General features: G+C 44.7%; 1 protein-coding gene across 1 annotated transcript in view; it reads right to left on the reverse strand.

The window, feature by feature from the left end:
- odad2 (outer dynein arm docking complex subunit 2) overlaps positions 1 to 21,128 on the reverse strand; it is a 178,544-nt gene that overhangs the window by 89,453 nt on the left and 67,963 nt on the right. The window contains exons 12-14 of the mRNA XM_060938718.1: positions 12,603 to 12,836; positions 4,665 to 4,775; positions 4,348 to 4,502 (exon numbers count right to left, since the gene is read on the reverse strand). Of these exons, the coding sequence (XP_060794701.1) occupies positions 4,348 to 4,502; positions 4,665 to 4,775; positions 12,603 to 12,836 (500 nt within the window). The remainder of the gene's footprint in view (positions 1 to 4,347; positions 4,503 to 4,664; positions 4,776 to 12,602; positions 12,837 to 21,128) is intronic.

Below are 21,128 nucleotides of genomic sequence, written 5' to 3' on the forward strand. Positions count from 1 at the left end.
TCAATTCCAAATAAAATCCACATTGCGGTCGTCTCCGTTTCAGTATTCCTCAGGGTTCTCTGGTTTCCTCCACCTGCAGGTGAACTGGCTCCAGTAAATTTGCAGAGGTGCGAGATGCCGTGCTAACGACCCCGGGACCACGTCCTGGGTGTATCCTGACCCAGACTAAATATTTATACAAACGTACTCCGAGCTTTAGCTGTATCTAAACCTTGCATTTGATCTAAAATTGAGTTTAGCAGCTAGTTAGTTAAAAAAAAAAAAAAAAACGTGTTTATGTAAATTAGTCACCAAGGAAGAATGCTGAAATGAGCGCATTTAAAACCGCAACTGAGAAACGCGAGTGTGTTTCTGTTAACGTGACATTAAGTGAATTGATGATGGCACAGGCTTTAATTTGGAAAGAGCTTAATGTGATATAAATGCATGATAAGGTCCTGTTAGATTTGAGTTATGAGAGAGAGCGAGAGAGAGAGAGAGAGAGAGCGAGCTAGCTACCGGGCCACTGCAGACACGAGCCTCCCTGTGCATTCCTCCTCCCAAACAACTCCATTTTCTGTCTGGGACACGGCCAGACAGTAGAACCGTCCACAGATCCAAATCTATCAAAACGCCATAAAAATCCAAAAACACTCTTATCATAAACTAAAAATGTGAGGCTGCTTTATCAGATCCTTGGCCTCAGCCTTGTAAAAATAAAACTGTAATTTATAGGCAGGTAATAGAGGAATAAAATGATGCATATTTGAACCCTGTATACGACACGCGTACCACATGACAACATAAATACAGCTAAATCATTTTTATACGAGAGTACCTTTGTGACGGAAAACACTTGCCAGGTCATGGTTCCAAGATTTTTTTTTTTTTTTTATTCATGAGGGGAAAAAATTACTTCAGAAACGTCCCGCGCCAGAAAAATTACAACAGGAAAGCCTCCAGGATCGTCATCATGCTTGATGAGGGAAATGGAATGGAGGCTGACGTCCTGCACATGCGGTACGCCGTCGTGACAAACGATTTAAAAGCTCGCACCCGGGCTGTTAAAGCACGCGCGACTGAAGGGCAAATAGTCTCCGCTAATTCTCTTGACGAACTCATCACCACGCTTCGCTTCATCTTAGCCTACTCTTTCGCTAATGGCGTGGGCGTAAAAAGAGTAAACACATTCCTCTGGTGAGCAGTCACCATAAAAGATCAGAGTGTAGAAAAATGTTTGCAGTTGGTTGGAATAATGACTTCTGGATGTCCTCGGTGCAGAGAGGGATGAGACGGGGGAGGGGATGGGGGAACAGTGCTGAGCGGTGGAAAAAGTGAGCGAACAAACGAGATGATTCGTAAAGACATGACATGTGTGATTGCACATCCTCCGCGTCCTCACGGCATGAGTCGCAGACGACAGCAATGATCTGGTGGTTCCTCGTATCAAGAGAAGCTCAGGGTGGAAGAACGCGAGCCTATGCAGGTCCCAGGTTGTGGAATACCTCACCATGAGAACTTAAGTCATGTGTAAATGTTAACAACTTCAAGAAACAACTGAAAACCTTCTTATTTAAATCACAGTACGCTTCTTAGATTCTGACTTGTTTATGATTTTTTAAATGTATTTTTATTCTGGAGTGATTTTAGACTTCAAGTATTATTATTTCATCTGGCTGACAGGTGATGACTTTATGCCATCATGTGTTTTCCGTCGTCCGTCCGGCGTGAAGATTTAATTCCGATCGGAATGAAAAAAGATTTCAGATTTCATTCCGATCCCACGCCTTCCTCTACGTTTATAACCCAACCCTGTGGATTCTCAATCCAGAGACGCCTTTAACAACAAAATAAATCCCAAGGACCCTCTCAGGACGGATTTATTTCTTTAAATTATTCAAATAATATTTGAAGGCTTTCTTTCTATTACTGAACTTTCCACTGATGGGACACATTAGTTCCGAGTTCTCTTTTACCCCTTTTCCACCAAATCAGTTCCAGGGCTGGTTCGGGGCCAGTGCTGGTGCTGGTTCACAACTCGTTCAACTTGCAAGCCAGCTGAGAACCAGTTTGCTTTTCCATAGCTCGCGGTGCTAAGGGAAGCCATGTCATTACGTCGCTGTATACGTCAGTTACGTCGCTACGTTTGCATAAACCTTGGCGCGAATATTGAAGCAAAAACAACACGGAAGAAGCAACAACAACAATAATAATAATGGATGACTTCGCGTTTGTACAGCTGCTGCTTCTCGTCGCTTAAAAATGGCGATCTTTCGCGGTCTTGTTATTGTTGTTGGCAGTGGCGGCTGCTGGTTTTTAAAACGGGAAGCCCATTTTACGCATTCATCGTAAAACCTGTAGGCCGGATATCCAAGCATAGAAAGGTGTGCCCCATTAGCATAGTGAACTAGACAACCCTACCTAGTGGCAGAAAGTATTTTTGCTTGTACATTTCATGTTATAGTCTGGCTTGCCAGGCTAGTGCCTCATATCCTTAATCAAAAATATCAAACATCCAAAAATCACTGGCTATTCAACGAAGAGCCTTGAACATCATACCCTGATATGCAACACAGAGTCTTTAACACAACACCCAGCTGTGCAACACATCCTTGAACATCTTCTGCAACACAGTCTGGAAATTCATAACCAGGTAGGCTATGCAACACACAGAACCTTGAATATTATACCCAGGTATAACCTATAACACAGAGCCCACCATTCTCTTAACATTACTGAACAATATACACACTTCACATTCATGAACATGAACACTATTTATACACAAATTCTGCCCTCCGCTCCTTTTCCAGAAAATGGTCTGTGACCCTGTCATACCAGCTGGTTGTGCTTTCCAGAGACTTCACCAGTTTCTGTTAGCAGCTAGCACTGCAGATCCCAATAAGGCTCAAGCTAGCCTACAACCAGATTGAACTACAAATGAAATAAACGAGTGAATTCGCGAATGATCAAACTGATAGAATGGATGAAAGTTAACGGAGCACAACGAGTAATATTTACATTTATTTACAGAGTAATGTACAGAGACATCAGTGAGAAGAACCGTTTATATGAAAAGAAATTCAGACAGCACTTAGTGCAGTCGTGTGCCATTCTCGACATCCGCTAGGGACTGACTGATCATACTTCCGTGTTCCTCGCCGAAGTACCGCCCTCCTCATGTCTTTCAAACACTACCTCCAATAATCCTTTATCAGCCCGGCTTCTTGTCCCTCCCACTGTCTCGTTTAGTCCCAGAGAAGCCTGGCTTCCCTGGAAGTGACGATTTTGTTGATTTTAACCAATAACAACTAGCCGAAATTGGCTGTTCAGAGCTGTCTCGTAGACTGCAACGGATACCCGGCTGCCAGTCAGTGTTGCCAGATACTGCTGACGTTTTCCATCCCAAAATATGTTCAAAACCCGCCAAAATGCACTTAAAACCGCCCAATCTGGCAACACTGCTGCCAGTCCATAGAGCCCATTGAAATAAGAAAGGTTACAGCCTGGCAGCAAAGGTGATTCTCGTAGCGAACTGCAAGTTCGTCAGACATCACTCAAATAAGTTACAGGATAGTTATGAACATAAATACAATCTTGGGCATATATTATGCTATGCAAGTTATTGTTTTAATGAGAATTCAACGTCGTAGACGCCGCAGTTTGGGGAGAGAATTTTAGGGGAAGCTCGGCTTCCCTTGTTGTCTCTGAGAAATCGCCCCTGGTTGTTGGTCTTAACAACTCCGCCCCCCCGCTGACGTAAGCGGGTCTTTCCTCTGGCCCAGCAGAGAGTTGGTGCTAGCCTGGAACCGGTTTTTCTGGCCCCAGAGCCAGTTCTTTGTCAGTGGAAACAGAAAACCCGGTTCCAAACTAAGCACTGGCCCCGAACCAGCCCTGGAACTGCTTTGGTGGAAAAGGGGCATCTGGTGCTCGGTCCACTGGCTGTACTTCAATGACCAAGGACCTTATCTACTGAGCGAACGGCAGCGTTAATGTTTCATCACCTGAGGCGAAAGTCACTCGAGGAGCCTCGCTGTCTCGACACTGATCCATGTTCATGCTAACATCAGTGAGGAAAATAATCACTTCATGATTCGCTAACTGGTCTTCTGGTCTGGTGGATTTCTCTTAATTAACATCACTTTATTCATTTGTACAGAGTGTGTATGTGCTCTTCTCTGTTTTGATGATGAGACGGCGCAGGAGCATTGTGAATGTTTCAGTATCTGATGAACTGAGTTGTGCAAATGACTACAAAGTTGGATTAAACTTATTTTTTGATGTTGTTGACACTCAAACAATTTCTTTATCTTGTACAAACCACATAACGCACATTCTACAATCTATAACACTAAAACGCAGGCGTACTTGGCGACGTTCTCCATGCTGATGGAACATTTCCAGATGGCGCCGGTGGCGGCGGCGAGCAGTTCCTTGTTCCCGGCGTGTTCCAGCAAAGTGACCAGTGACTGCAGGCCGTTGTATTCCCGCACTAGGTCCCGCGTCTGCTTTTCCTCGGCACACTAAACACACACACAAGCTTCAAATCAGCCCCAAGCTGATGAGATACACGTGTCCGCTATTTATTTCAAACCTTTGTGACAAAGAGGCCGCGTGCAGCTGGAAAAGCACTTTAGCGGTGCTGAAAGGCCATTGGTCACAGTGCTCAGCAGCTCAAAGGTTACCTTGAAGATGGCACTCGCGCAGTGCATCTGAAGCTCCCGGTTGTCACAGCTGAGGTTCTTCACTAAATCCTTGACCATTCCCTCGCTCTGTATGGCAATCCTGTAGCTCCTCTGCCCAAGAGAACGAAAGAGCATCCTTCAGCATGCAGCTCTCGCATTTCACATAACATGACCGTTATTTCAACTACAGCTTTTGAAGGATTTCTAATAAGATTTTCAGTTATGTCTACATTAGCAATGACTTTCAGAACGAGTACGAGTTTTTTTACGTTCGTCGATACCAATGCTGAAACAAGTAGCCTAATCAATCAAGAGCATCGCCAAACACTGTTTAGCTCTGTTGATGTTTCCCTGGTTTAAAAATTCACCATGAAAAGCACACACATACGGGTTAGGCTCACAGACTCGTTCTTTAAATGCTAGCGAGTTGATTTTAAATGTATTAGCTAGCTACTTTAGTTACCCTGAACTGATTTGGGGTATGTTTTCATTTTCATTGCGTCTGAATCTACAAGCTTTGTATTTTTATTGTGTTTAGTACATTAATGCAATAATGTGCACTAGGAGTTACGGTACGAGGTATCACCTGGACCAGATTGTATCATCAGATTTTTTTTTTAGGATTACGAGTAAATGAGTACGGTATTAGACTGATATCAGAGACCATTATCGGTATCAATAGGGGTGTTCACACGGCAACATTTACTCCGGTGTAGCGCTGGGGCTGCCCCGGTAGAGCGTTCACACGGTACAAAGTTATACCGGTGTAGCCCCTGAAAGCTGCTTAAACCGGTGCAAATCTAACCCTGCTCGGGAGGTGGTTTAAGAAATTTACTCCGGAGTAAATGCTAGTTTGCGGGGCAGCACCAATATAAAATGGGCCGTCTGAACGCTACAGGGGTAGACTCGCTACGCATGAGGAGAGTTGATTACATACGGGCATTGCATAATTTGCATCCTGGTATTTTGCGCTTCCAAAATGGCGAATATCAACAACAACAGAACTGCGTGTCTTCCAGTGTTGCCAGATTGGGCGGTTTTAAGTGCATTTTGGCGGATTTGAACATATTTTGGGCTGGAAAACGTCAGCAGTATCTGGCAACACTGGTGTCTTCATCCACGTTGTTTTCCCGGCGCTTGGTGATGCCATGACAACCGGGAAAAGGAAGTACATTTTCACGCATGCGCATATTTCATTTCCGCATTATTACTATCGTATAGCACGGTCGCAAAAACTGCCGTGTGAACGCAAGTGGGGCTGCACCGGTGCTAACACGCTTCTCTCTAGTAAGCAGGTTTGTGACGTGTGAACGTTCCACAAAATTTACACCGGTGTAAGATATGTCGCAACAAAATACATCGGTGCAGCATCGATGCAAATATGTGCCGTGTGAACACCCCTAAAGCATCTCGAGTTTACATACACTGAGATTTTTGCATTCTGCATTTGTATAAATGCATGTAAAGGTTTGTATGGTTAGAGAAGCAGCTTTGGGATCAAGAGGTCACTGGTTTGATTCCATGGACCAGCAGGAATGGTTGAAGTGCCCTTGAGCAAGGCACCAAACCCCCAACTGCTCCCCAGGCTGCTCTGGGTAATGTGTACATCATTCTGGATAACAGCGTCTGCTAAATGCCATGAATGTAATGCAGTATTGTAGTCGACTCACTAAACCTTGAGTCTGAGTCCAGGCTCAAGTCCCCAGTGTTCAAGTCCGAGTCAAGTCCAAGTCATTAAAGAAAATTTCGAGTCAAGTCCACTATTGATCCAAGTCGAGTCTGACACAAGCCCCGTCCACTATCAACAGGGCAAATAAGATGAAAGAGGGTTAACACTAGCTAGTTCATCGGTCAGCAAGCAAGCCCTGCCCACTATCAACAGAGCAATGAACATAGCGTGTCACTTCCTTCTCTGGGTGGAGTCTTACCAAATGACGATTGAAATTCGAGGTTGTCCCCATTGTTGCCTCGATAGTTCTTCTACATATGGAACACATTAGGGCTGTAACGATACACCCAACTCACGATTCGATTCGTATCGCGATTTTTGACCCACGATTCGATACGCCCACGATTTTTTTAAAAATGTTTTTTTTAAGTAGTAAATTTGACTTAACATTTACTTACTTACATTAACTATTTAATAACAAATAATTCAGACCACTGCAGAGAATGAGTAATATGTATGCAAAAATGAACAAATGTATATCCAAAGATTGTTTTATTTCTCAAAATAATACTGTTGAGCCGGAAGCTCTGTTTTTTTCGGTTCTGAAAAAGTCATTTTTCCAAATCGTGTAAATCCGTTAAGATTTTTTTTGGGGGGGGGGCTCTCTCACTCTCATAGGGCCAATGATTTTCTGTGATCGCGGAAAACAGATGGAAATTACGGAATTTTTATGGTGAAACATTGCTCGCGTGTCAAAATGTAACTGCCGCAGAAGGCTTCCACCCAAGCAGACATGCCTTCAGTGTTGCCAGATATTGCTAACGTTTTCCACCCCAAAATATGTTCAAAACCAGCCAAAAAGCACCTAAACCCGCCCAATCTGGCAACACTGCATGCCTTTCCGGTCAAGTGATTGTGATTGGCTTGTGGCACACCTAGCCAGCCAATGAGCTGCTTGTTTACAGATTCGCTCCCCGCGTCGCAACCAGAATGGCGAGCGCTTAAAAGAAATGAATGCTCTGCCAGTGGCGAGTGTGGACGTTGCGTGACTCGCAGAAGATTGTCGCAGGTCGGCGAAAAAACGACTTACTAATAGATATAAAAAAATAAAAGTAATTTAAGTAAGTTTAAAATGTAATTTAAATAAAAAGTAAAGTATTCATAAATTGAAGTTTGGAAGCGCCTCTGTTTTTAGGCTGAGGAGAAGTTTGAAAGGGTGTACTGCGATTCTGCCTTCTTGTATCGCGATACGGATCGTGGCTCTGCGTATCGCGATTTCGATACGCATATTGTTACAGCCCTAGAACACATAGCAGTGCATTTTTTTCCCACTGAACGAAAAGTCTGTAGAAGCAAAGCGGACAATCCTAGGGACGTCTCTCCAGGCATTTTAGCGCCGTTAACGTTAGTTTGTTCCTGAACATGACGTATGAACAGGTGAATGTGCATTCTCTTGCACAAAATTCATGTAGATATAAATATCTTGTGCCAAATTATTAGGGCAGGTTACAAAAAATAAAGGAAAAAAAAATCAGAGTCCTCGTCTCCAACTTACGACTCCGAATGCAGTTAACGCACGAGTCCGAGTCCAAGTCTAAGTCTGCGTCATCAGTGCTCAAGTCCAAGTCAAGTCACGAGTCCTTAAAACTAAGGCACAAGTCAGACTCGAGTCCAAGTACTGGACTCGAGTACTACAAGCCTGATGTAATGTAATGTAAAGATGTTTTGATCGTTACGCCACCGTAAGATGAACACTTTACTTAATCCCTGTATCATAAAGGCCTTATACACTGGATATGACACGAAATTGCGATGTGAAAAACGCGTGTGAAATTTTCCCACACAGAGCTTGATACAAATTTTTAAAAAATATTCCTTTTCTATTTCATTCCATTACAGGCCTTTAGCAGGCGCTCTTATCCAGAGCAACATACAACATACCTAGAGCAGCCTGGGGAGCAGTTGGGGGTTCGGTGCCTTGTTCAAGGATACTTCAGCCATTCTTGCTAGTCCAGGGAATCAAACCAGTGACCTTTTGGCAACCAAAGTTGCTTCTCTAACCATTAAGCACATGGCTTCCCCCATTCCTGACCATTAGGGTCATGAATTTTTAGGTCATGGCTTCTCTGTTCTCGTTCAAGAGTTTTCTATTAAAATCAAACTTTATCATACACTCAAGTGGGTCTTACAAAAAATACTAATAACAGTAAATACAAATATACGTAATCAGTTTGTTGGAAAACAGTCCAATATTAAAAATCATCCTTCATAACCAATCCATACCATCCTAGCTGCATTGCAAATCTCCATATTTGCTAAATCCACATTGATTCCAGGTTGAATAGATCTGGAGCTTTAGATACAGAGACCTGCTGATCAAGTTGAAGCTGTACCACGACAGGTTCTGACAATATTTTGGGCTGACTGTAAAGGAGTTCGAGGCTCTCTCATGCTCGTTTCATGCTGGTTTTGTGCCGTGACGATCTGTAATGTCCCGAGTCATTGATGGAGTTGTCTAGCAGTGAAGAAGTCATCATAATTACAGACACTCAAGAGTTTTGGAATGGAGATGAAAGCAAGGAGAGTTTCATAACCTTGTTCAAGAGTTGAAGCTGTACCACGACAGGTTGTGACAATATTTCGGGATGACTGTGGAGGAGTTTGAGGCTCTCTCAGGTATCCAGGAAGCTACATATGAACTAGAGCGCTCATTGATCCTGAACATGTGGTAGAGTGTCTGACATAAGACATTATATTTTGGTGACTCAATTATGAAAAGATACGAGATAATTCTTGTACACAGATGAACACCCCCTTCCTTCACAGGTGGATGTAAACGACTGACTGTTGCAACACTTTTACCAGGCAAGCCAGTCAGCTCATATAACCTCGCCTGATTCGATATCCCTCTGAAAACCCATTTGAACCCTCAGGTGATCATTTGCGTGTGAGAAATTTTGCAACAAATGTGACTGATCTGAATTTAATTTCCATCGCACCTAATTTTATTCTTGGTATGTAAAGACTAATAAAACATATTTAATGATGTGTGATTTCAGTTGCCAAGGGTGAGCAGCGCCGGGGAAAGGGTGGGGCTATTGGTAGCCCCTCAGTTCAGCACGCTAATATTGGAGTTCTCCCCAGTAAATGAGAGGGTCATTTCCCTGCACCTACGGGTTGGGGAATGGTTTCTGACTGTCATTTGCGCTTATGCGCCAAATGGTAGTTCAGATTATCCAGCCTTCTTGGAGTCCTTGAATGGGGTATTAGACAGTGCACCATGAGGGGACTCCATTGTTTTACTGGGGGACTTCAACGCTCATGTAGGCAATGACAGTGAGACCTGGTGGGGTGTGACTGGGAGGAACGGCCTGCCCAATCTGAACCCTGCCAGATCTTCAACTGCCACCTCCGGCAGAGCTTCAACTGCATACTGGGGGAGGATAGGGACCACTGAGTCTGAGTGGACCATGTTCCATACCTCCATTGCTGAGGTGGCTGTGCGGAGCTGCGGCTGCAAGGTTGTTGGTGCCTGTCGTGGCGGTAATCCCCAAGCCCGGTGGTGGACACCTGCGGTGAGAGGAGCCGTCAAGCTGAAGGGGTCCTATCGGGCTTGGTTAGCCCGTGGGTCTCCAGAGGCAGCTGAGAGGTACCGACGGGCCAAGCGGAACGTGGCTCTGGCAGTCGCTGAAGCAAAAACTCGGGTGTGGGAGTTGTTCAGTGAGACCATGGAAAGTGACTTTTGGTCAGCCTTGAAGAGATTCTGGCAAACTGTCCGGTGGCTCAGGAAGGGGAAGCAGTGCTCTGTTCCGACTGTTTACAGTGGGGATGGAGTGCTGTTGACCTCAACTGGAGACATCGTCTGGCGGTGGAAGGAATACTTCGAGGATCTCCTCAATCCCACCTTCATGTCGTCCGAGGAGGATGCAGAGTCTGAGGGCACTTGGGAGGACTGGCCCACCACAGGGGCTGAGGTTGCTAAGGTGGTTGAAAAGCTCCTCGGTGGCCAGGCTCCAGGAGTGGATTAGATTCGTCCTGAGTTCCTGAAGGCGCTGGATGTTGTTGGGCTGTCTTGGCTGACACACCTCTTCAACATTGCGTGGAGGTCGGGGACAGTGCCTCTGGATTGGCAGACGGGGGTGGTGGTCCCCCTTTTTAAAAAAAGGGGACCGGAGAGTGTGTTCCAACTATAGGGGGATCACACTTCTCAGCCTCCCCGGGAAAGCCTATGCTGGGGTGCTGGAGAGGAGAGTCCGCTCAATAGTCAAACCTTGGATTCAGGAAGAACAATGCGGTTTTTGTCCTGGTCATGGAACACTAGACCAGCTATTTACCCTTGCAAGCGTATTGGAGGGTGCATAGGAGTTTGCCCAACTGGTCTACATGCGTTTTGTGGACCTGGAGAAGGCTTACGACTGTGTCCCTCATGGTGCCCTGTGGAGGGTGCTTCGGGAGTATGGGGTTCAGGGCCCACTGCTGCGGCCCATTCAGACCCTGTATGACTGGAGCAGGAGTTTGGTTTGCATTGCCAGCAGTAAGTCAGACTTGTTCCCGATGCATGTGGGACTCCACCAGGGCTGCCCTTTGTCACCAGTTCTGTTCATAACTTTTATGGACAGAATTTCTAGGCGCAGCCAAGGGGCGGAGGGTGCCCGGTTTGGTGGCATCAGGATTGCGTCTCTGCTTTTTGTGGATGATGTGGTCCTGTTGGCGTCATCAATCTGTGACCTACAGCATGAGCTGGGACAGTTTGCAGCAGAGTGTGAAGCGGCTGGGATGAGGATCGGCACCTCCAAGTCCCTGGCCATGGCACTCAGCCGGAAACGGGTGGAGTGCCTACTTCAGGTTGAGGGGAGTTGCTACCTTAAGGGGAGGAGTTTAAGTAAGTATCTCGGGGTCTTGTTCACAAGTGAGGGTGGGGGGAGCAGGAGTTGGACAGATGGATCGGGGCAGCATCAGCAGCGATGCGGACGCTAAACTGGTCTTTTGTGGTAAAGAGAGAGCTGAGCCAAAAGGCAAAGCTCTCAATTTACTGGTCCATCTACGTTTCCACCCTCACCTATGCTCACAAGCTATGGGTAGTGACCGAAAGAATGAGATCGCAGATACAAATGGTCAAAATGAGTTTTCTCTGCAGGGTGGCTGGGCTCTCCCTTAGAGAGAGAGTGAGAAGCTTGATCATTTGAAAGACTCAGAGTAGAACCACTGCTCCTCCACATCAAAATGAGTCAGTTGAGGTGGTTCGAGCACCTTGTCAGGATGCCCCCTGGACACCTCCAAGGGGAGGTTTTCTGGGCATGCACCACCAGGAGGAGACCCCCAGGGTAGACCCAGGACATGTTGGAGAAATTACATCTCTCAGCTGGCCTGGGAACGCTTCGGTATTCCCCTGGAAGAGCTGGTGAAGGTGGCCGGGGAGACGGAAGTCTGGGTTGCTCTGCTCAGACTGCTACCCCCACAACCCGGATAAGCAGCAGAAAATGGATGGATGGATGATTTCATGCAAATATTTGATCGGAAGGTTCAGATTTGTTGTGCAACGTACTTAAGACTGGGCGGCACGGTGGTGTAGTGGTTAGCACTGTGGCCTCACAGCAAGAAGGTCCTGGGTTCGAGACCAGCGGCCGGCGAGGGCCTTTCTGTGCGGAGTTTGCATGTTCTCCCCGTGTCCACGTGGGTTTCCTCCGGGTGCTCCGGTTTCCCCCACAGTCCAAAGACATGCAGGTTAGGTTAACTGGTGACTCTAAATTGAGCGTAGGTGTGAATGTGAGTGTGAATGGTTGTTTGTCTCTGTGTCAGCCCTGTGATGATCTGGCAACTTGTCCAGGGCATACCCCGCCTCTCGCCCGTAGTCAGCTGGGATAGACTCCAGCTTGCCAGCAACCCTGTACAGGACAAGCAGCTACAGATAATGGATGGATGGATGGATGGATGGATGGATGGATGGATAGGTACTTAAGACTGACAAAACAATGCCTTAAATGCCAAAGTTTTCACACCCTTACATTGGACTGATGAACTGCAAGTCTATTTTGAAATCTAAGAACTCTAAGAGGTTAGAAGAATAAAAAGCACTGTTCAATCATCATTCAAATGAGTGTTCTTTGTGACCATGGTGTTAAACTCCTTCATGGCCATCTATCATATCATTATCATGCTTGTGCCACTGGATATAAACAGGACATGTTTATGACATGGTTATGTCAGTCTTATGATGCAGATTTTGAGTACATTGTTAGCAATGAGAGTTTAAGTCCTCGGAACCAGACCTCAGAGGCGCACTCCTGCAGCGTGCCCACCACGGGGATGAGCATGTTCTTCTGGGGGGATTTGAGCAGGCGGGCGAGCAGAGGGATCCCGCCGGCTTTCCAGATGGCCTTCTTGTTTCTGCTGCTCTTACTGCAGCTCCACAGAGCCAGAGCACCGCAGCGTGCCATCTCCACATCCTTCTCCTGCTCCGCACTCAGCGTCATCGAGTTAGGAACGCAGTCCAGCAGCTCCACCTGACAGGGTCACACACACACACACACACACACACACACACACACACACACACACACACACACAGTCAGTCCTCACAAGTCCTTAACATCACACTTTACACCAGCAAACATTTCACCTGTCCGAGAACCCTGAGGGACCTTAAGCATTTTCATTTAAGACCCCATCAATCAGGCTGCAAACCAGCAGCAATCTACGAAAAAAAGAACCCCACACACATAAGATGGAGGATGGAGTGCTGCTTTTTCAATGAGTAAATATAAAGAGCTTTGTGAAAATTCAAATCCAAGATAGTTACATCAAGCCTTTGGAGAGAAAATGTGGACGATAAGGCGATAGATGCTTTCAGACCAGCAGAACTTATTCATAGTTCTTAGAACTGTTGGGAGGAAGGATGACATCCCCCCATTTTTTGTGTGTCTGCAGTGCAGGAACTGAGAACAATCAGATCTTAGAATGCTGTTTTCAGGGACTCTTCTTAAGCACATACTTCAAGGTAGGCACTCTCTCAACACAAGTGGAACCATGTGTGACGCAAGTGCACAATGATCAGTCCAGACGCAAGTGTACGTTGATTGGTTGAACATGAACCAATGTAGCACCAACAACCGCCATTTTTAAAATGAGTGTTTAAAAAAAAAAAAAAAAGCATTAACCATGTAAGCAACAGCTCTTAACATTAGCATTAAAAAATGGAAAACATGACCAAATGGACCAAAAGTGAAGCCCAGGCTTTGTTGAGCCTATATACGATGAGGAAAATACAATGTGAGTTTGACATATCTAAGCGAAATATAAAAAGAGGTATCCTATGGGTACATGTGACTACTGCTTATAAATAAAATTGTTTTCTGATACAATGTCCATACAGTAAATATATACGTTATCAAGTATACTAGCCTCATCTCTTGCAAGCATCACCAAGCTGTGAGCAGCATCAGGGCTTTGTTCAAATACAGTGCTGTGAACTAGATCCATTTTCAAAATAGTCAGAAATCACTTGTTCATGAATTGTCTTAGGCTACATCCACACGACAACGGCAACGAGATTTTTTTTTTAAATATCGCGTCCACATGGCCAACGGATCAGTAAAATATCAGGTTCATATGGCAACGCAACGCTTGCTGAAAACGATGCAATACACATGCCACACCTCTACGTGCGCTGTAAGACAGTCCCATCGGAGACACCAGAACAATAGAAGTAGACACATGCGCATAAACCCCTTCTTCTGTAGCATCAGCCACAAAGTTTTGATTATTAATCAGTAGCGTAAAACGAAAGACGCGGAAAGAGGAATGAATGGGGGTAGATGGAAGCCGGTACGCCAACATTCTGATATCCTCCAGAATTCTTTAATTGTCCGGAATAAATTGAATGCTACACGTTGATGGATTACTTTGTTCTTCTACGCCCTTTTTGAGGAATGTATCTCATCTCTCATCTCATTATCTCTAGCCGCTTTATCCTTCTACAGGGTCGCAGGCAAGCTGGAGCCTATCCCAGCTGACTATGGGCGAAAGGCGGGGTACACCCTGGACAAGTCGTCATAGGGCTGACACATAGACACAGACAACCATTCACACTCACATTCACACCTACGGTCAATTTAGAGTCACTAGTTAACCTAACCTGCATGTCTTTGGACTGTGGGGGAAACCGGAGCACCCGGAGGAAACCCACGCGGACACGGGGAGAACATGCAAACTCCACACAGAAAGGCCCTCGCCGGCCACGGGGCTCGAACCCAGGACCTTCTTGCTGTGAGGCGACAGCGCTAACCACTACACCACCGTGCCGCCTGAGGAATGTATTGTCGGACTTAAACCAACATCTGAAGAGGTGAGATCGCTCCTTTTTTTTTTTTTCCTATTTTTGCTGGCGGGATTGTTTTTGTTTTTGGAAAGCGCACGAGCGGTGCACGGTTTGGTTATACTCCGTACTTCCACAGTGTTTGGACTAAAGACTCTGCCCTAAGGGCTATTCTCTCACTCTCTCTCTCTCTCTCTCTCTCTCACTCTCTCTCTCTTTGCACCATTACACAATAAATATTCACAGTGAAAATATTTTGTAAGCGTGTTTCATGAACCAAGTTATAGGATTTGTTGACAACTCACATTGAGTTCGTTACACTTCTACCCGGCGTGAAGCACTGACAGTCATGTGGTTGTGGCGTCATCATAAACAAATCCGTTCTACTCATCCAGACGACTTCGCAACGGGGCCGTTGCCAGATTTTTTCACTCTGGAACCCGTTCTCAAAAGATTTCGTTTTGGGGCACCCAAAACGCCGGTGCCGTGTGGACGCCAGGCCGAAACGATAAACAATTTTATCAGATTCACCTGAATCCGTTGCCGTGTGGACAGGGCCTTAGAAGCGTTATTTAGTACTAATGAGCACGTTTTGTTTCTCAAGATTAAAGACTCAAAAATAAAATAAAAAAATTAAAGAGAATAGTTTGACCAATTATACTTTTACTCTTAGTTTTCACATTTGTCAAAGAATATATCAGAAATTTATTTTTAAAAAATGATTTCATCAAAAAACATAAGGTAAGTACTCATTACAACTCTTGTTGAATGGCTGGAATTCTTAGCCTGCCAAAAAGCTCAAAAAAACAAAAACCCAACTTACAAAACCTTTCATTTGACCTTTCAGAAGAACCAAACAAAAGCTGTGATAATCAAAAGGCAAATTTTCTTAAAACAAACACCACTTACGTGATATCGAATCAGTAGGCTTGGCGAACCACGAGGTGAATTTCGTTTGTCTTTTTATCTGCCGATTATCTTCTGATACTACGAAGTTATAACGAGGTTTTTCTTATTTCATTTCTGGTTCTGACTGGTTCCGAAGTTTATCAAGAAGTATAACAGGTAATCGAACTTGATCAGGATAAGTGCTCCCGTCTTCCGAACTCCGCTCAAGCTTCAAAGCCAATGATTCCCAACTTGAATCAGACTTCAAAGCTCATGGCTAAAAATTCTATGCCGACTTCAAGGCGTATGACCCTTAACTCAACTTGGACTTCTTATTCACTGCCCTGTGGCTCATTACCTTGAATTGCATGCATTAAACTATCAGTTACGGCCAAATATTTTCTTTGTCAAAATCAAGACTTCTTAAACTTGTAAATACTGATACATGGGGAAGCCGTGGCCTAAAGGTTAAAGGAGATACGCAGAACCTTTATTTTTAAATGCATTTCTGAGTGGATAGTATCTCCATCCTTGACCCTCGTATGCTGCATAAATGGGAATAAAAAATATATATTTTTGAGAGTTAAAATCGATCGCAAAGTTGGCATTGGAGCTGCCCCGCTGAGCCAGCCAGCCCTGAGTGCGTGATGTCACAGTGGGAACAGGTTTTATGGCCGAGGCCTTTGACAGCTATAGACCAAGGTCATATAAATAAAAACTTATGGTGAAAGTAAGAAATAGCGTTACCAAATTGCTCAACTAAGACTGATTTGACTTTATTGATTGTGGTTTGACTCTCATTAAAACAGGATGGGTGTTATAATTTATGTAACATACATGTACATGCATGCATTTTCACTGATAAAACATAAAAGGCTAATTAAATAATCAGATGAACTGAGACAATCACATTCTGAAGCAAATTAAATAATCTTATACCGGTAACTTAAACACACAATACAAGTTGCATGTATTAATCTAAATGCAGGTAAACACAACGAGTGGTGTTGTTTTGTACCCAAATGAGAGTCGGAGCTTACCCATCTGTGTTCTCGTTTCTTGAAGGCCGATCTTGTGGCAGATTGCTTTGAAACAATCTGACTTTCAGTTCTTCGTTCATTCGCTTCTTCCACGTAAGGGCGAGAAATTGCTGCTGAGGTGAGCATATCCAGCGGAGAAATCAGACGGTTGGTCCACACATTCTCCATTTTCTCCATACTGAGTACTCCGCCATTACTGCTCGGCTCAGGCAATTACTAAAACCCGGGACGGGACGTCACCGGGTTTAGCAACAACCGCGGGGAGGTCACTGCCCGAGCGATAATATGTCACGTCCCATTCCGTCCCGGGTTTTAGCAACAACCCTCGGCTCACACTCCAGGAGAACTGGTGCAACTGAACTTACTTTCCTTTTCTTGTAGTTTTATGTAATTGTTGGTACTGCACCCTCTTTCAATATGGGCCAACGCTCCTCAACAGATCAGAAGTCTCGTACGAGTCTTCAGTAAAATGCGCAGAGCAGAGGAGAGACCACTGCATAGGCGCCCAATGTGCCCGTGAACTTCTCGCAAAACGCGTCCAAATCTTTGCAGTTTGAACATTCTTGGGCCATGAATGCAACGTAAATCCACCTTCTGTTGTGTTGCTGCACCCGCCAGCAACACATCTACGTGGCATGGCGATAAATTAGCTCAAAATGGAGGATTGGAGTTGCAGTCAGCTCTGTGTTTTAGTATAGCGGAAATGGCGATGAGACCGATAGACTTCCTACTGCGACGTCATGGACGTCAAGGTCATTCACTCAGACCGCTACCTATATAAATCACTTTAATCGTAAAAACTACTATATTAGATTTATTGTTAACACTTAAAACTATTCCTGTGCCATTCTTGAGGTCTCAAGGCATTTATAAACAAAAAGTGAGGCCATGGTTCTGCGCATATGCTTTAAAGAAGCCACTTCGGGACCAAAAGGTCACTGGCTCGATTCCCTTGAGCAAGGCACCTAACCCCCAAATGCTCCCCAGGCTGCTCTCGGTATGTTGTAAGTCGCTCTGGATAAGAGCGTCTGCTAAATGCCTGTAATATGTCGTCATGTAACATTCTTTATCCTTTTCCACAAGTATCATTTAAGACACAGGAAGGCAACACTGGGGCTCCAGAGTGGGAACTCAGAGTGGACTCTGAACCAACAACTCACGACTTGACTCAGACTCATAAAAGCCAAGTCATAAACAAGTCTGGTGGAAACTGCTGAAATGCTGGACATTAGTGGCGATGGGGCATAGCAACGAAGAAGAAAAAAAACCCAGCATGACTGTGGTGCATTATGTGTACTTTTGTTCTAATGAGATTACACAGGAAAAAGCTTACTATTCTGGCCACCTTTGGCAGCGCTTTAAAACATTTGTGAGCCAGGATTCAATTTACATACTTGGAAGACAAAATCCTACTGTGCAACCATGCAAATTTGGCTGGGCATTTTGTTCCTACAATTCCAAAGACACGACTGTAAAATCATATCCATTTGTGTAAGTGGTGATAACGTGAAATCTGTGATGGGATGGATGAGAGATGAAGGTTGAAAGCAAGCCGAATGAAGGGGTTAAGTGATCGCTGAAGTGGACAGTGGGCTTTGAGCTGCACTGATTACTCACATACTGATTTCTGGTTTGTGGTTTATAATAGCTAGTTTTTTTGTTTTTTGCCTGAAAATCTGCTGGCCAACACACAAGCATAGAGACAACGAGTGTAATTAAAAAAATATGTAATGTCTACCCACTGAGTCTGTCCATGTGTACAGCAGTGACCTACATAGGAGTGTATACACTGTGTTTCGCTAACAGTGTATGGGGTGTCCAGGGTGGGGTATCTACCTCTGGTCTGGGAGCAGTCATACTCCATTTTGGAGTAGCTCCTCCACCTTTGGTCTCCTCCTGTGGCTCCAAGGAGCTGTAATTTGAGCAGCAGCCACACCACAGGCCGCAGCTAAACCAGGCTGAGAGTAAACGATGGGCCATCTGCCCTTGGGTGATTAGGTTTGTCTACCTTAACATGTGAAGTCTGGACTTCAGTGGACTGTGCAAAAGAAACGACAATGTGGTTCAACAGGCAGAAAGGTGATACACCACCAACACACTCAGTGCGTTTACATGCACATAGAGAGAATCGAATTTCTGCCGTTGCTCGACTGAAATCGAAGTTCAAAATGCCATGTATACACCTTAATTCGGCTGAAATTGAACCGAACTTGATTTCTCGGAATCGAGCTACACGACCTAGATTATGCGATTTCTGCCGAGCTACTTAGTGCATGTAAACCCTATCGAGCTACGTATTCGATCTACTTACTTCAGCACTGCCCCTTCCGGAAGAGACGAGTGACGAGACCACAAGGGAAACACAACAGCCTCGGTCGGCATGACAACGGCATGAATCTTTTCTTTTTGTGGCATTGTTTGCACTGTTAAAATTTAGCTCACTTACTGTATCACCAAATACATCTGTACAGCTGTTGCATAGCTGTGAATTGTGTACATAAACAAGTCATTGTATTTGTGTGTGTGTGTGTATATATATATATATATATATATATATATATATATATATATATATATCTCCAACATCTGAAGAATGTCAATAAAAGCAAAACAATTGAACTTGTGTGTTTATTAAGACATAAGTTAAATTGTAAGCAAAAAAAAAATATTTTTTTGTAAGCAAAAAATGGACTTTAGAAAAATATTATTGTGCAAAATAAGTTGTCTTACAAAACAGTGGTCTGCGCCGGACAGTTTGTAGCCATACAGTCTGTTAGAGCAAGCCTAACAGCTTGAACACGGAACTGCCAGTGTTGCCAGATTGGGGGGTTTTAAGTGCATTTTAGCGGGTTTGAACATGTTTTGGGCTGGAATACGTCAGCAGTATCTGGCAACACTATAGCTCTTCTTCATGACGACAACCGGAAGTGTACCAACACGATGGGGTGTGTAGCGCCACGTGTGGCTCGGGTGCACAATGCACCTTGCACAACAGCCCGATTTCACTTGTGCATGTAGGATTGGATTTCTCTGGCACCCCTGCTGGGACCCTTTGCTCGATTACCGACAGCAGCTCGATTTGGACGTGCATGTAAACGTACTGACTGTGGAACATGTAGAGCAGGGGTGGGGAACATCCAGCCTTGGGGTTGTATATGGCCCATGAGAGCGTTTGATCCAGCCCACAAGATGATTCATAATTACTCACACGCAAAAAAAAAAAAAAGAATTCCGAAAAAAATGAGACTGCAATTAATAAAATAGGCGAGTGGTTGTCTTTGTTCTGAACCCCACATGAGCAGAGCGTGGTCATGCGCGGTCATGTCACATCATTTACCAGGCATAGACAGACTGTTAAATGATTTCACCAAAACGCACCATGGCGAGTATGAAGAAGAGAAAGGTAGATGCAGAATGTCGCGCTTTTCAGAAAAAAATGGACAAACAATTATTTTTTCATAGAAGTAAAAAGCAAACCAGTTTGCTTAGTTCGTGGGGACGCCCTTGCAGTGATGAAAAAGGCTAATCTGGAGCATCATTACAGCACCAAACATGCCAAGCTGGACGAGCTGAAAGGACAAGTGCGTGTGGATAAAATTAATGCTCTTCGGTGGAGTTTGGGCGCCCAACAAGCAACATTCACACGACCTCAAGGTAACTAAGAAAATGTTACACAGGCTAGTTTTGTGGTAAGTGAGCTAATCGCTAAGAAACTGAAACCAAATTCAGAAGGGGAGTTTGTGAAGGAGTGCCTTGTCGCTACCGTGGAACTGCTCGCACCAGACAAAGTGAAACTTTTCCAAAGTGTCAGTTTGTCTCGAAGAACGTCTCAGATCGGATTACTGACATGGCACAAGACGTTGAGAAAACACTGAAGGATACCACGAGGGATTTTCAGTTTTTCTATTTAGCCTGTGATGGGACAACAGACATCACAAATACTGCCCAACTCGCCATTTTTGTGCGTGGGATTACAGCTGAGTTTGATACGCAGGAGGAAATGCTGTCTTTGCAAGCCATGCATGGCACTACCAAAGGTGAGGATTTGTTTCAGCAAGTTGTTTTGGCTATGAACAAATTTGACCTGCAGTTTGACAAGCTACAGTAAGTGGACTGGCTACAGACGGAGCCCCAGCCATGGTTGGTGCGCAGAAAGGAATGACTGCATTGGTTAAAAAAGAAATGAGTCGTCTCAGTATGGATCCAAATGAGTTGGTTGTGTGCCACTGTATCATACACCAAGAGAGCCTGTGTGCACATTCCCTGAAGCTCAATAATGTGATGACTACTGTTGTTTCCACCATCAACTTCATTAAAAGCAGAGGACTTAACAACCGCCAGTTTAAAGTGTTACTGAGTGAGCTTGAGTCAGAGTATGGAGACCTGGTTTACCATTGTGAGGTGCGGTGGCTGAGTCGTGCAGATATGCTTGCACGCTTCTACAACTTGAGGGAAGAAGTAAAGCAGGTCATGGAGATGAAGGGCAAACCAGTCGTAGCAAGTGGCTGTGTGATTTGGGCTTCATGGTGGACATTACCAAGTACCTCTCAGAA

This window comes from Neoarius graeffei, chromosome 14, assembly GCF_027579695.1.
Source record: "Neoarius graeffei isolate fNeoGra1 chromosome 14, fNeoGra1.pri, whole genome shotgun sequence".
In the NCBI taxonomy this organism is placed as follows: Eukaryota; Metazoa; Chordata; class Actinopteri; order Siluriformes; family Ariidae; genus Neoarius; species Neoarius graeffei.